Source organism: Camellia sinensis, chromosome 8, assembly GCF_055761805.1.
Source record: "Camellia sinensis isolate YWXY chromosome 8, ASM5576180v1, whole genome shotgun sequence".
NCBI lineage: Eukaryota > Viridiplantae > Streptophyta > Magnoliopsida > Ericales > Theaceae > Camellia > Camellia sinensis.
Window position 1 is genome coordinate 169572260 of NC_138968.1, and position 15297 is coordinate 169587556.

Sequence of the window (15297 nt, forward strand, 5' to 3'; positions counted from 1 at the left end):
CATGATCAAATCAGTTTTGTATAAAATTAGATGGTGTTATAGTTAACAGTTAACAAAAAAAATTAGTTTGATTAGATAGCTATCGATATCGAATCAACGTAATTTTTTACAAGCATATAGTACTCGACGAGTTATACACATTGAACGGTTCCGATTGGAAAAACGAGACCCGTGGTGGGCCCCCACGGGCAAAACAACACCATCCAATCAAAGTCCAAAAAGAAGACAATATTTTCTCATCTACTCAACCAGCCGACTCCACTGCCAATTCGTACGACCTCCTACCCTATCTTCTCCTACACACTTATTTATACAATTTTTTAATATACATGTTTTTAAAAAAAGTCAAAAAATTAACTCAAACATCAATATTTTTTTCTTCAATTTTTTAACCCAAAAAAATAAAAAGTGTACTTTGGACACCTCAAACAATCCCTAAATTGTCTTTTTTCTCTTTATGTTTTGTCTTTTACCCCCCTCCCTTTTTTTTGGGTGTAATGCCAACTCACTAGAATTGTTTTTAGGCCAAGTTTGACATTTTTAAGAAAATTCAAAAAGTCACTAAAAAAGTAAAAAATTCCATACTATTTATCTCTTTTAGAGGGAAATCTCTCAATTGAAAAAAAAAAGAAAAAGAAAAAGAAAGGGAAAACAGCTGCACAGGTACGATGCAGTCACATATCCCAGTCAAAAAGTTACGTCGCACACTGTGTAGCCACACATGCCATTAAAAAAATAAAAAAATAATTTTTTTTTTGAAAAGAGACATAAAGTGTACTGCCAGTACTGCACTCTCTTGTCAGCGAGGGTAATTTCGTAATTTTATAATTTTATACAATATTTTAATACATATTTTTCATAAAAAGTCAAAAAGTTAACCCAAACATCCATATTTTTTTCCTCAACTTTTTAATCCAAAAAAACAAAAAGTACACTTATTTAGGACATCCCAAACAACCCCTTAGAGTATCTCTATTAGAACTCTCTATCAAAATTATTAGTCTTAGACCATCTCCAATGGTGAACTAAACTTGGCATCAAATTTAAATTTTGGTGAAAAAAGTACTTTTTGGTGCTCCAACCGTTTCACCAAATTGATATCAAAATGAGAATTCAGCAAAAAAATATCAAATTGAGAATAAGCTGCAGATTTTACCAAATTACTGTTCCTGACCGTTGGAAGAGCTGAACCGGTCAATCAGCCGGTTGCCCGGCCGGTTGACCAACCGGTCGACCACTAAAAGGTTCAAACAGTTCAAATGGATTGGTTCAAACAATTCAAAAAAAAAAAATTTTTTGCCTTACTGGTTGACCAGCCAGTAGACCATTAAAAGGCTCAAACTGTTCAAATAGGTAGGTCCAAACAATTCAAGGTCCAAACAATTCAAAAAAAAAAAAATTTTTTTTTGCCTTACCGGTCGACTAGCCAACCGGTCGTCCCTGGAGCAGATTTGATAATCAACCATTGGAGCATTTTGTATCAGATTGAGAAAATAGTCATTTTTTTACTCAAATTTGATAAAAAATTAAGTGAACCGTTGGAGATACTCTTAAAACATTATGCGATTATATTTCATATCAATCATAATTTATTATATTTTTTATATATTTTTCAATTCTTCGACATAAATTTAAAAATTTCACCCTCTACTCCAACCATAAAACTATTGGGCGCTACAACCAACCAATAACTTCTCTGCCCATAGATAAAAAATCTTGACGCACGCAATGACGATCCTTCGGAAGATGCTAGAAAAATTGCACCTCCGAAATTCTACAAGGGATTTCGAGGACTTTGGGATGTTTTGGTATAGTCTACAAGGGATGTCGACATTTCGACGACTTTGGGATGGTTTGGTCTACAAGGGATTTCGATGACTTAAATACTACTGGCTCCAACCTCCGATTTTGGCAAACAAACACCTTAAACGCAATTCGCTAAACACACCTTCCTTCTCTCTTCTTCTTCAGTCAATCTTCCATCTTCACTGAGTTTTTACACATCATCATCAATGGCGGACGAAGTCATTCTCTTGGACTTCTGGGTTAGCCCTTTTGCGACGAGGGTGAAAATTGCCTTGGCTGAGAAAGGGGTAGATTATGAGTCCAGAGAAGAGGACCTGAGCAACAAGAGTCCACTGTTCTTGAAGATGAACCCTGTTCACAAGCAAGTCCCAGTGTTGATCCACAACGGCAAACCGGTGTGCGAGTCACTCATCATTGTTCAGTACATCGATGAAGTATGGAACCACAAATCTCCATTGTTGCCTTGTGATCCTCACCAGCGAGCTCAAGCCAGGTTCTGGGCTGATTTTGTTGACAAGAAGGTGAGCCCTAACTCTTCCATATCTGTTTTACCTAACCACTGTTAAGTATTGATTTAAATATTGCGCCTACTTACCAACATTTAATTACTGTATGTTCTACAGATATATAGTGGTGGGAAGTTGATGTGGTCGTCCACAGGTGAAGCCCAAGAAGCAGCAAAGAATGACCTCATTGGGTGCTTGAAGCTGTTGGAAGGAGAGCTTGGAGACAAGCCTTATTTTGGGGGTGACACCTTTGGCTTTGTGGATGTGGCACTGATCCCATTTTACAACTTTTTCTATACAACTGAGCAGCTTGGCGACTTCAGGACTGTGGCAGAGTGCCCTAAACTTGTTGCTTGGGGTCATAGGTGTATGGAAAGGGAGTGTGTGTCCAAGTCACTTCCTGACCACCACAAGCTCTCTGACTACTTCTTGGGGTTCAAAAAGAATCTTGAGGCTAAGTAAATCTCTAGAAGAGTGTTTAATTGGAATGTAATTGCTTATAGGAATGTTCTGTTTATGTTATACTTAACAACAAAAATGATTGAGAGCTCTAGAGGAGCTCTAATGGTGGGATCTACTATGTAATGTTTATGCTTGCTTTTTTGTGTCTTTGTGTTTTGTTTTGTTTTGTTTCGTTTTTTTTTTTTCCCTCCATACCACATCACTAAAATTCATATTAGAACTCTAGTTTTAGAGCTCTCAATCACTTCTCCTTAAATAAAGAAGGAAACTTTTTGTTGTTTTAATTGAAAAAATGCTTGATTTGATTGATATTAATAATCTGATTCACACAACTTTCATTTTATTGAAGCATATTAGAAGATCTTGTTCAGTATTTGAAGATGTTAAACAAGATCTAATTGCTAAGTAATGCAGAGATACAAATTTTGCATTGCCCTCATAGATGGATAATTCTGTTATTTCCACTGTGGATGCTTTGAACAAACAACTACACATGTTCTTAAAGTTAGTGAAATTGGTTGGTCAATGAATCTCCCACTGCCAAGTAATGTTTCTCCCCCCGGCCAAGTACTTTGTATGGACACTAATCTGTTTGTGATGGAAAAGTCTGTAAATTGCAATATAATTACAAGACTAGAAATAATGAAACATCTCTTTTACTTCTATTTCCTTTGAAGATACTACTTTTTTTGTCCAAAGAAAATGTACTGATGAAAATTAAAGAACAAGTAGTTCATGTCCTCGAGTATATGGCTATGCAGTTTAGCACAGTAATGCATATATAAATGTCAAGTTGAACTTGATATAAAACTAGCAAATGTAGTCCACTTATTACATGTGGCCCTTGTCTCAATGCACTTCCAATTATGGAATTATATAAGAATTTTGAGGCATATGTGAAGCTCAAGATATGATTTAACAATTGAGAATGTATTAAGACGGAGATACATAGAAATTTGAGGACAAAGAATCCTGTATTATTACAAGTTATATGACTCATAGAAACATCGATATAGCGCATGCTCTCAAAATAAGTTTAATTGTGCAAATAGAACTTCTTGATTACCATGCCAATAATGCTATCAAAATAACTTCAATTGTGCAACTATAACTTCTTTATTACCATGCCAATTGGAGACTAAACATATAAATACTGTCAAAGGCAGGCCACTCTACTCTACTCTACTCCGAACATCTTATTAAGCTTGACAACAAACTCATAGAGTTTTTCTGGGTCTTGAAGACACTTGGACACACTTTCCTTTTTGATAAACCTTTTAACCCATGCCACCAAAAGGGGGCACTCTGCTTCTATGCTGAAATTCCCAAATTTCTCCAATGTGTAAAACCTGTTATAAAATGGGACAAGTGCAATGTCAACCAACCCAAAGTTGTCACCACCAAAGTAGGGCTTGTCACCAAGCTCTCCCTCTAGCAACTTAAAGATCTCTATCAGTTTTCTTTTGGCTGTCTCTTGATCTTCTCGTTTACTCATCCATACCTTCTTACATGCTGCATAAATCTGTGCCAGGCCACACAATTTCAACAAATTAGTTGGGAAAAAATAATAATAATTAGCAATACTAGAAAAATTAAGTGAAGATGAAATGCGTGGAGTAAATTTATTCTAGGTGTAACTCACACTACACTAAATTTGAATTTACTTCATACACTTCATTTTTAGTGTACTTTATCAAGGTGCTTAGTTTTTTCAATGAACCAACCACTGTGAGTATTTTGGGATAGGGGAGTGGAGATAGAGGATCATAATCGGTAAATATTATGCCGTCTGACCAACATTTACATGTGATATGTTATACAGATTTATAGCGCTGGGATGCAGCTAATGTTTTCCACAGGTGAAGCCCAAGAAACAGCAAAGAATGACCTCATAGGTTAGTTGAAGGTGTTGGAAGGAGAACTTGGAGACAAGCCTTACTTTGGGGGAGAGACCTTTGGCATTATGGATGTGGCATTGGTTCCATCTTATAGCTTTTTCTTTGCTTATGAGCAGTGTGGCAACTTCAACATTGTGGCAGAGTGCCCTGCACTTGTTGCTTGGGTTTATTGGTGTAAAAGCATCTTCCTGACCAGCACAAGATCTATGACTCCATGTTGGAGCGCAAAAAGAGGCTCCAGGCTAAGTAAATCTCTAGACGAATGTTTGATTGAAGTGTTATATGTCGTACAGTTTCATAGTTCTCTTTTGGGATCCCCTTTTATTTTTTGTCTTTTTTATTTTTACCTTTCTATCTCTAGATGTTATGTTTGCTTAAAGGGAATGTTTGTTTGTGTAATACTTGAAATAAAGAAGAGAACTTTTTTTGTTTTAATTGAAAGAGATCTGATTTGATGATTATTCAATAATTTGATTCGCACAACTTCCATTTGATTGAAACATACTAGGAGATGTTGTTCAGAATTTGATGAAATTGAACAAGATCAAATTGCTGTAATGAAGAGACACAAATTGTGCATTGCTCTCACAAATGGGCAATTCTTCAATTTCTAATGTGGATGCTTTGAATATGTTATAATAGTTAGTTAAAATGGCTGGTTGATGAATCTCCCACTGAATTATATCTCTTGTACTTCTATTTACTTTATACTAAAGAAAATGCACTAATGAAGCACCACTTGACTTGGAAAATGTTTGTGCAACACCAATTTCCAAAGGTGATTTTGTTTGCAAAATTAAAGTACATTTGTTACACAACATTGGAGTATATGGTTATACAGTCGAAAACAATCATGCATATAGAAGTCTGTCAAATTTAAAATTTCGGATATACATTTGCAAATTTACTTATTTTCTTTTTTGTCTGAAACTAAATTTTTTTTTTTTAATTTTTTCAGCAGAATGTCAAGGTCTATTGATATTCTAAGTTTTCTACCTCAATCAATGTGGAAAATTCCATCTTTGGATTCTTTTTACGTTCTTGAGTTATTAGTGCAGCAAAGTGACTACAAGTCTAAAATTTTTTATTAAGAATTTATGTATAAATAACAATTAATGGTTCAAATTCATTTCACTCATAAACATCACACACTTAACCAATTTAATTTCCATCTCCACAATAAATGATTATATTAGACAGGTTTTGAATATTCTAAACTTTTTAATTGTTTTAATTTAAATTTTAAAATATTAAAAAATCATATGATTTGATTTATTGCCAAGATAAAACCTGAGAATTTTTTTGTAATTTCCTCTAATATAATTTTATTAATGTAATATTAGAACATTTTTAACCCCTCATTTTTTCTTTCATCAAATTGGAATTTGGCAAAAAAATATTCAAAAATCATATACAATCCTTTCATGAAATGTTCATCAAATCAAGAAAAATCTTTTTTTTAATCAAATTGTGAATTCATCAAATTTAAATTTGATAAAAATTTAAAAAGATGAAGCATCAAAGATAATTTTTTTTAAATCAAATTTAATGAAAAGAAAAATTGGGGATAAAAGGAAAACTTTTATAATACAATTGAAGAAAATTTAATGAAAATATTAGAATAGTTCATATTAATCATTTTTTTATTCAAATTTAAAATTAAATTAGATAAAAAATTATAAAAAATTAAAAATTAACATAATTAACCAATTTAATTAATTATTTTTATAATGTGATGCAATATAGACCATGGACACATCATGTACCTCTTAATAGGGTACATTTGTAGACTTAATTTTTATTTTTTAAACACAAAAATTCAAAAATAAATTACATGGCAAGCACGACTGTAAGTGTGTAAAAATAGCCCACGGTTCAGGGGTAACCTGAATCTCGTCTGTGGTTTGGAGTAAGTCTGGCTAGTTTAGGCCCGTTTCAGCTCAAGCCCAATCCGAGACCTTAGGCCTAGGACTAGACTATCACTTTGAAGTCTGACCTGGCCCACCCTTAAGGCCCATTCAAGCCCCAACCCGAGGTCTAGTGTCTTTTTTTAGTAAAAAATAATAAACTTTTAGTTGAAAAAAAAAAATATTCATACCCGCCCAAGTCCCAAATACTCTCTAAGTTTAGACTTAATTTTCCAGCCCGTGAGTTGGCCTGGCCCCCAAATTTTGACGAGAGCCCGCAAAACCCAACATGAGCTAGGCCAAACCAAATTTACACCCGTACACGACTACAATAAAGTATTTTTTTTTTAAATTAGACCCACACTCATAGGAAAAATTATTTACTAGTCTTAAAATATTACGTAATTATATTTTACAGTAATTATAATTCATTATAATTTTTTTTTATATTTTTTTAATTAATTAATGAAAATTTATAAATTTCACTCCAATCACTAATCATAAAACCACTAGGCACAACAGCCAACCAATAACTTCTCTGCCCATGGACAAAAAATCTTTGACGCACGCAATGACGATCTTTCCGAAGATACTAGAAATTAGAAAATTTGCATCCCCGAAATTCTACGAGGGATTTCGACGACTTTGGAACTGTTAAGCGATTATAATTTATTTTAGTTCTAGAGTGTACCCTTTACTTATAATTTGCTGGATAACTCCTGCTATGCACTGTATATAAAAATTTAATAATATATTTTTATATAAAATTATAAAAATAATTAAATTTTTATATGTAAATTATAAAAATAAATAAGATTAAAAATTACAATTTAAATTCCATAATTTTATCATAATTTATTTATTATTTTTTAATTTTGTTGGCTACATATTTTGTACAAGTCAGTTATAATTCGACGCGTGGCGATGTAAGGATAGTACGGGAAGACTATCCAAATCTTCGATCCTGATCGTACGCGTGGCAGTTAGTATTGGTTGTTACGAGATCTAAGTAGCAGTGGATTAACAAAGAGATACAAGGTGATGTAACATCAACGGTTACTCACATTTAAATTCAAATTTAGGAGGGAAGCCTAACTGTAAGTGATGACGTAATGGAACTAATCTTGAGGCAACATGATCAACGATCATGGAGGAGCAGTTCGACGGTTGGAAATGCAATTCGATGGTCATCCTCGAGCAGTATAAATAGCAGAGAAGGTCCCAGAAAAAGGGTCCAGACTCAGATCCAAAAAACCAGTCGTATTCTACTTTACTTAGTTTTACATTTCTTGTTCTTTACGTTCATGTTCTTTACATTCCAGTACTTTAAATTCTGCACTGCGCTGCATTCATAGGAGTAGTTTCAAGTAAATTGTCGCTGTAAACCTCTACGAGACTGAGTTTGAATCATTGTAAGTTTTTCATTCTAATGAAATGCTTCAGTTGTTCTTTATTTGATTGATATTTTGCTTGCTTAATTCTCCAAAATTAAGTCACCAGTAAAAGTTCTCTTCATTGAGGCTGAGAGAACTAAAACACAATCGTCTGATAATTGGTTGGCAATTAAATTTCTGTAAGGACTGATTGATCCTTGCTGGCACGCTCGCAATTATAATAATAATAATCTTCGAAAGTCAAAAGGCCAACATATATTTTTGGCACACCCGGTGGGACAAATTGAAATGGCTAGACGTAGGAGACAAGGAGAAAATGAACGCTTGGAAGAAGGCGTGGAAGAAGAGATAGAGATACCTAATCCTGAAGATAATGTGATAACACATCCTATGGAAACTCCCATTTTATCATAACTTATGGTCGAACAGACCAGTACTTCAGAACAAGTACCATATGTTCGTAATATTGGACGAGATCAAGGAATTGGACCATCCACTGTCCCATCTACACAACCAATGAATCCATGGGGTGGCTTAATAGATGCAATGGGATAGCAATTAATGAACACAATGAAAATGTGGGTAACATCCTTTTTGGATCGAATGAATAACCACCAATTAACAAACGTAAGACACATGGAGGAAGTTCCTAATGTCCCTCAGCAAAGATTGACTAGAGATAAACAGACTATGCAAGTTAATGGACATTCTAATGGTCAAACTAGTAATCAGAACTGTGAAAGACCATCACCTCAATCTTGGTACGAGCCTATTCCGAGGCCTATAGCAGGTCAAAATGCCTCAGTACTTAACAGTGAAGCCATGTAATTTGGTGGATCTGGCCTCGTACAAGAAAATGGCATAAGAATGGTTCCAAATCCCATGTTCGAAGCCATACCTGGCACAAGGGGGTTCACTAATTCCTTATTCGAATTTATACTCGAGGGGTTGGAAGGTTTTCCTACAAATGGAAGAGACACAACACCAGTTCCAGCACTTTTTGCTGGTCCTTTCGCAAGACAAATTCAAAGGGGTTACCCACACCCCCAACAACAACCTGCACCACAGGGACAACTAGTCCCAAACATACCACCTTATGGACCAAGAGGACCACAAGCACAAGTTTGTCCACCAAATCCTGTGTTTGTTCCTCCAGTAGTGGTTCAACAGGCACAAAATATGATTCCTAGGGACCAAATTGCTGACATCGTTAGGGAGATGTGTGGACCGATGGCTCGGGTGGTCCAGACTCCTGTGTACAGAAAATCATACCCAGAATGGGTAGATAGGGTATATGAATACCCAAGAGGTTTCAGGATACTAGATTTTACCCTTTTTTATGGGAGTGGAAACCAATTAACAGTAGAACATATTGCTAGGTTTGCTGTTCAATGCGGTGAATTTAGTAATAATGACTATATGAAGCTGAGACTGTTCCCAAACTCTCTAACTGGGGGAGCATTTGTATGGTACATTAACCTTACATCTGGCTCAATCCAAACTTGGCAACAAATGGAAGAGGCATTTCATGCCCAATTCTTCCAATCGGAGCCAGAGGTTTCTATGGTAGACCTGGCAAGGTTGAGTCAAAGGTCTGAAGAAAAAGCTACTCAGTTTATTGCCAGATTTAAAAGGGCTCGAAATAAATGTAGAGTTATCTTACCAGAGCCAGAATTCCTAAGATTGGCTCAAAATGGCTTAGAGTTTAGACTTCGAAAGAAGTTTGACTCAACTGAGTTCAGGGACTTAGTGGAACTGACTTATAAGGCATCTAGGTATGAAACATTACTAAATGAGGAATAAGATCGAAATAATGCATCATACAAGACCTACAACAAAGATCCTAATTATGAGATCGATGCAGCAGAGATTGTGGGGAAAGAACCTGTGATCTGTGAAACATGGATTCATAAGGATACAACAATTGACCAGCAGTTTAAAAAGAAAGACCTTCACAGGACATATTCTTTCGATTTGACTAAGGCAGATGACATCTTTGATCATTTGCTTGCGGCCAACTTCCTTAAGTTACCAAAAGGAATTAAAATTCCATCTCTTGATGAACTTAAAGGAAAAGTATATTGTAAATGGCATAATTCTTGGTCTCACTCGACTAAGAACTGTATTGTTTTTCGAGACAGGATCCAAGAACAAATTCGGAAAGCAAGTTTGAAATTCCCAGCCAAAGTTGAAAAGGCCATGGGGATTGACAGTAATCCGTTTCCAGAAATTGAAGAGGTGGCAGCCAATGTCATTATGCCGGATTTTCAAAACCTGTCTTTGAAAGAATTAGAAGAAGTCAATGTGTAGATGCATGTGGCCAACCAGACAACTATTAAGAAAGACACTGGAAATCTATCAGCTATTGGACAAGGTTTCTTACACTAGAGGGAAGACTCTGAGGAAGAAGCACTGGATGACGATTCCTTGGAAGCAGCTATAATGTCGAGGATGTGTCCTAGGTGCAGACTAAGCTACAAGTGGTTAAAAGGACTTCCAATTGATGGGAAGCAATACTACAAGGATGTGCAGAGACGTCCTAAACCAACCAATGCTTACAATAAAAGGCCATATCCATCTGGTGTTAGGCAGCAGCCATTGAGGGTTGAACCAACAGCTGATAGGATGCATTCCAAAGGCAAGAGGCCTTTACATGAATCCAAGCCACCTAATTATTATAGAATGGAGAGCATTCATTCTGAGAGGAGATTGGAGAGAGGTTTAGTTTATGGGATCAAAGCCAGAGATTGGCCCTCTATACCAGCCTTACGCAAGACAGAAAGTGGACACCTTCATCGAAGGCCTGAGTTAGGCCCAAAGCATGAAGTCAGGACCAAGTAGTGGCCTTTGCAGCTAGCTTCGAAGATGACTTTGAAGGAGGAAAGAAGCAGTTCAATGGCAGGGTTAGTATGTTCGTGGGTACTTGGGGTCCCAGACTGGTTTGTAATGCAAAATAAACCTAGGGAGGTGTCTACCCAGAGAGAGGTTGCTGGAAACCAAGGTAGGATGGTCAAACCTCCTTTGGTGGCTCCAAACAATTGGGTCTTACTTAAGCACCGAAAAACAAAGGAACCAGATATGGTCCCCGTGATTTCTAGATCACAAAGGAGAAAAATTCAGCGTAGGTACACTCAGTACCAACGAGACCTGAAAGAGAATGGAGAGAGTTCTTCATTGGTACAGATAGAAAGAAAAAAGAATCTAAAGTTAGACCACACTCCAAAACCAACTCTACAAGGCAAAATGGGTTGCAGCAGAGAACAGTTGGCCAAAGTTCACTCTGAACTAAAAGCCAGAGAGAAGTCCAGTTTAGCGGGATTGAAGAAGGCATTGATGGAGAGTGACAGCGAGGCAAGACAGAAGTTGGCTTAGGCCAAAAGAAAGAAATAGTTGAGGAAGAAATGTTCGAAGCCTTCATGGCTGAACAAATATTTCTGGTTAAAAAACCAGTCGTGACAGACCATTCGAAGGATGAAGTATAGTGATCCCAGTTGTCCCTTTACTGTTCTGTTGTATTCCGGGCTCGGTTCCGTGGAGTTAGTAGTTGTATCTATCTTGTTGTCGTTTTTTAATTCCATTTGTTTGAGTTTTAGGATATGTTGGGCATGTTTCGAACAGGTGGGTTGAACCTTAGTCTGAAATCTTGTTGCCAGGTTTTTGGTCGTTCCGCTCGAGCGGGCCTTGTTGCACTCGAGCGGAGATTGCACGCTCCTAGTTTTTTCGTGTCCCTGCAAAACTTCTGCAGGTGTGATTTTTACGCTCGAACGGATTTTTTTACGCTCGAGCGGTAGCGCTCGAGCAGGTGCTTTGGCGCTCGAGCGGGTAGTACTTTTTGGTATTAGTTCTGGGAAGGGGAAATCTACACTAGAGCGGACTGGTTTTCGCGCTCGAGCGGATGTACTTTATTCTTGTGTCTTAGCGCTCGAGCAGGCCTTCTTGCGCTCGAGCGTACCTAGTTTTTTGTTCTTGACGCTCGAGCGTTGTGTTCTCCGCTCGAGCGGGAATGTCGTACATCAGTTGGCAGCTGAGCATTTTAAAATCACTTTTTACATTTTCTCTCTCTCTCTCTCTCTCTCTCTCTCTCTTACTTTCTAAAAAGCTATTTTGCGAGCTCCTCTCTCTAAAAACTCCCTTCTCTCTAGGGTTTGATCTAGTTAGAGTGTCTCTCTATCCTCTGGTCTTTGTAAAAAGTGTGTTGATCGTCAAGGACTTCGTTTTGGTCCGAGAATCGTGGTGTTTGGAGCATTTTCACTTTCTTCTCCTTCCCCATTTGAGCTCTAACTTCGAAGTAGGGATATCCTACTCATTCTCATGAGTTTTGTCTTTGAATTTTAGCATTTTGATGAGTTGGGGGTTAGTGGGTAATTTTGAGAAAGTTTGGGCCTTTGTGTAATTTTACAAAAGTTGGGGTTTTGTTTATATGAACTTGTATGCATGTTTGGCATAGAGAAATGAGATTAATATTGGTTTATTGGTAAAAATGAAACCTTGGGGTTGTGATGTTAACTATGAGAAATGCTCTAATTACATTGATAAATTAATTGGGATAATTAATTTGAAGGAAAGAAGAATTAAATCGAGAATGTTGGAATTAGATGTGTATGGGATTAAAGGGTGTAGTTTGATTCGTTCATAGCTCACCTAGTTGAAATGTTGATTATATATCCATTTGATGCATTTATTTTCAGTATAGAAATAACTGCTTTGGGCTATCGGTGGAGGATAGTCTTGATTGTTGTAGACACTGCATGATGATTAGGCAAACTAAAACTAATCGAATGAGTATGCTATTGAATATAACAACTGGAATAATACATTAATTCTATGTATTGATTGAATGTATATGACCTATGTTTATATATATGTGTTGTGTGGGAGGAAATATGTGATGTACTCCACGGTTTAGGGAAAGATAGGGGATGGACCTCTGAACCGAATTTTGTGTAACATTGATACAGCACTACAATGTGTATCAAGTGTTGATTATGGAAGTGTTTGAATTGATTTGATATAGCACTAAAATGTATATCGTTATCAATTGTAAAGTATAGAAGTGATTCTATGTTATGTTGATACAGCACCGAAATGTGTATCTTTCGCAAAGTGTAGAAATGGTTTAAGTGTTATTGATACAACATTAAAATGTGTATCCCTTAGAAATTTTGACAGTGTTCTTAAGATGAGTTTAAATCTCATTAAGTTTTTTGGCTAGGTGTTGAGCCTTGTTTTCAAACTCAAAGTTGGAAAAGATATGAGAAATGAAATGTAACATGAACTTAATGTCATGAAATCGAAATGTGATATATGTGGATGTATCTGTGTTGACCATCTATCAACTGCTAGCATTTTAGTCATTGTTCATGGCTGGTTTAGTGTATTTCTACTGGGCTGTGGCTCACCCTTTATGGGACATCATTTTCAGGTACAAGTAGCATGCCACCTCCAAGGACATAACTTGGGAGGCTAGAGGCAGACTGACTGCTCGTTATTTGCTTTTGATGTATTACATGTAAATTCAAGCCAAGGGCTTAATATGTATTGAGTTAGCACTCTTCTTTTTGTAACCAAGTGTTAACTTTGAAAGCTGTAAGCCCGTAGGGCATTTGCTTTTGTTGTTAACATATAATACTTTTGTAAAGAATTACTCTGAGGAATAGAAGAATATTTATCTCTTATACTAATGCATGTCTAAATTGTTGGGTTTAAATGTTATTATTATGAGGGCGTTACATGAAGTACCAGAGAGCAGCATGGAGGATGCTTCTGGAGTAACTGAACAAGGTGACCAAAAGGAGAAGTAGACATAGTCAGCCATTCAATTTGGCTCAGTGTCAGTGAACATGGTACACATACTACTACATGAATTCCAAGTTGGAGATGAGAATCAAGAGGAGCAAGAAATTGACCCAATTCCAATCTCTTGTGAAGACTCACAAGTGAGTATGGTGCAAGATAATTCCGGAATGGTTACCCCAATGGAAACTGAATATGAGAGTGAAGAAGTGGCAAGTATTAACCTCTCGTATCCTTCTAAATATCCCTCGAATTCTATGACACAGCATGTCAAGCCTTTGTATATTAAGGCCTTCTTCGATGAGATACAATTGAACCGATTCTTAATGGATAATGGGGCAGCGGTGAACTTACTACCGAAATCTTCCTTGAAGAAATTAGGGAAAAGGAATCCCAGGTTAATCCCAACCAGTACAACCATTGCTGGTTTCGTTGGAGACAGACAAATGGCTCAGGAAATTCTACCCATTAACTTGAGTGTAGGAACCAGGGACTGCATGATGGCGTTCTTCGTGATCGACAGTAATGCTAAGTACAATGCTTTACTTGGTAGAGATTGGATCCACGCTAACAAATGTGTGCCTTCCTCTTTGCATCAAAAAATAATGATGGCCTTGGACAATGGAGAGACAGAGGAAATTGATGCAGATCCTCAACCTTTCATAGCCTGCGCAGATTTCACAGAGGCCAAGTTATATATTGAAGGAGTGGCACCACTCAGTATACTGAGGAAATCTGATGGCTCAGCCGAAGTGACGGCTGATGAGGAAGTGACACACCTGAAGCACTTAGTCCAGAAGAGTGCTGATGAAAAGGTTATCGTTAAAGATGACACTGATGCTTGGTTGTAGGCAAAGAGATGAAGCACCAGAAGCCAAGTTTTTTGCTTTAATTAAGTTTTCAATATTGGATGTAAAGTCAGTAGTCCAGAAAGTGCAGGAGCAAGAGAAAGAAGCCATGATAATTGGCTACAAGCAGGAACAACAACAAGCCAGAGTTTTGGCCCTTGATAAATACTGTGTATTGGACATTGAAACAAAAGTCTAGGAAATACAGGAAGAAGATGCCTTGTGGACAGACTTTGTCTATGAGGAGCAGGGTAAAGAGGTTGAATCAAAGAATCGGGGAATAGAACACAGCAAGGAGATTGCTCCGAAGCCAGAAGGAATCAAAGAAGGAGCTTCAGTAAATTCTCAGATTCAGGACCCCTTAAAAGAAATAAATTTAGGGGAAGGTTCTGTACAGTAACCCATTTATATAAGTGCTTGGTTGAATGCTCTTGATAGGAACCAGTTGTTGGTTATTCTGAGGAGATATAAAGATTGTTTTGCATGATCTTATAATGAACTGCCAGGATTGGATAGGTCATTAGTGGAACATAGGCTCCCTATGAAGCTTAACTTCAAGCCATACAAGCAAAAACCAAGAAGAATGGGTCCAAAAGTGATTCAGAAAGTTAAGGAAGAAATTCTTAGACTACTCAAGGCAGGCTTTATTAGGACAGCCAGGTATGTTGAATGGCTATCTAATA

At 36.8% G+C, this 15297-nt stretch overlaps 1 protein-coding gene across 1 annotated transcript; it reads left to right on the forward strand.

The window, feature by feature from the left end:
• Positions 1-1676: 1676 nt before the first annotated feature.
• LOC114292139 (putative glutathione S-transferase) lies at positions 1677-5107 on the forward strand. Its single transcript, XM_082884775.1, has 2 exons — positions 1677-2327; positions 2430-5107. Exons 1-2 carry the CDS (start codon positions 2013-2015, stop codon positions 2772-2774), a joined length of 660 nt encoding a protein of 219 aa, XP_082740901.1. The 5' UTR covers positions 1677-2012; the 3' UTR covers positions 2775-5107.
• Positions 5108-15297: the final 10190 nt, after the last annotated feature.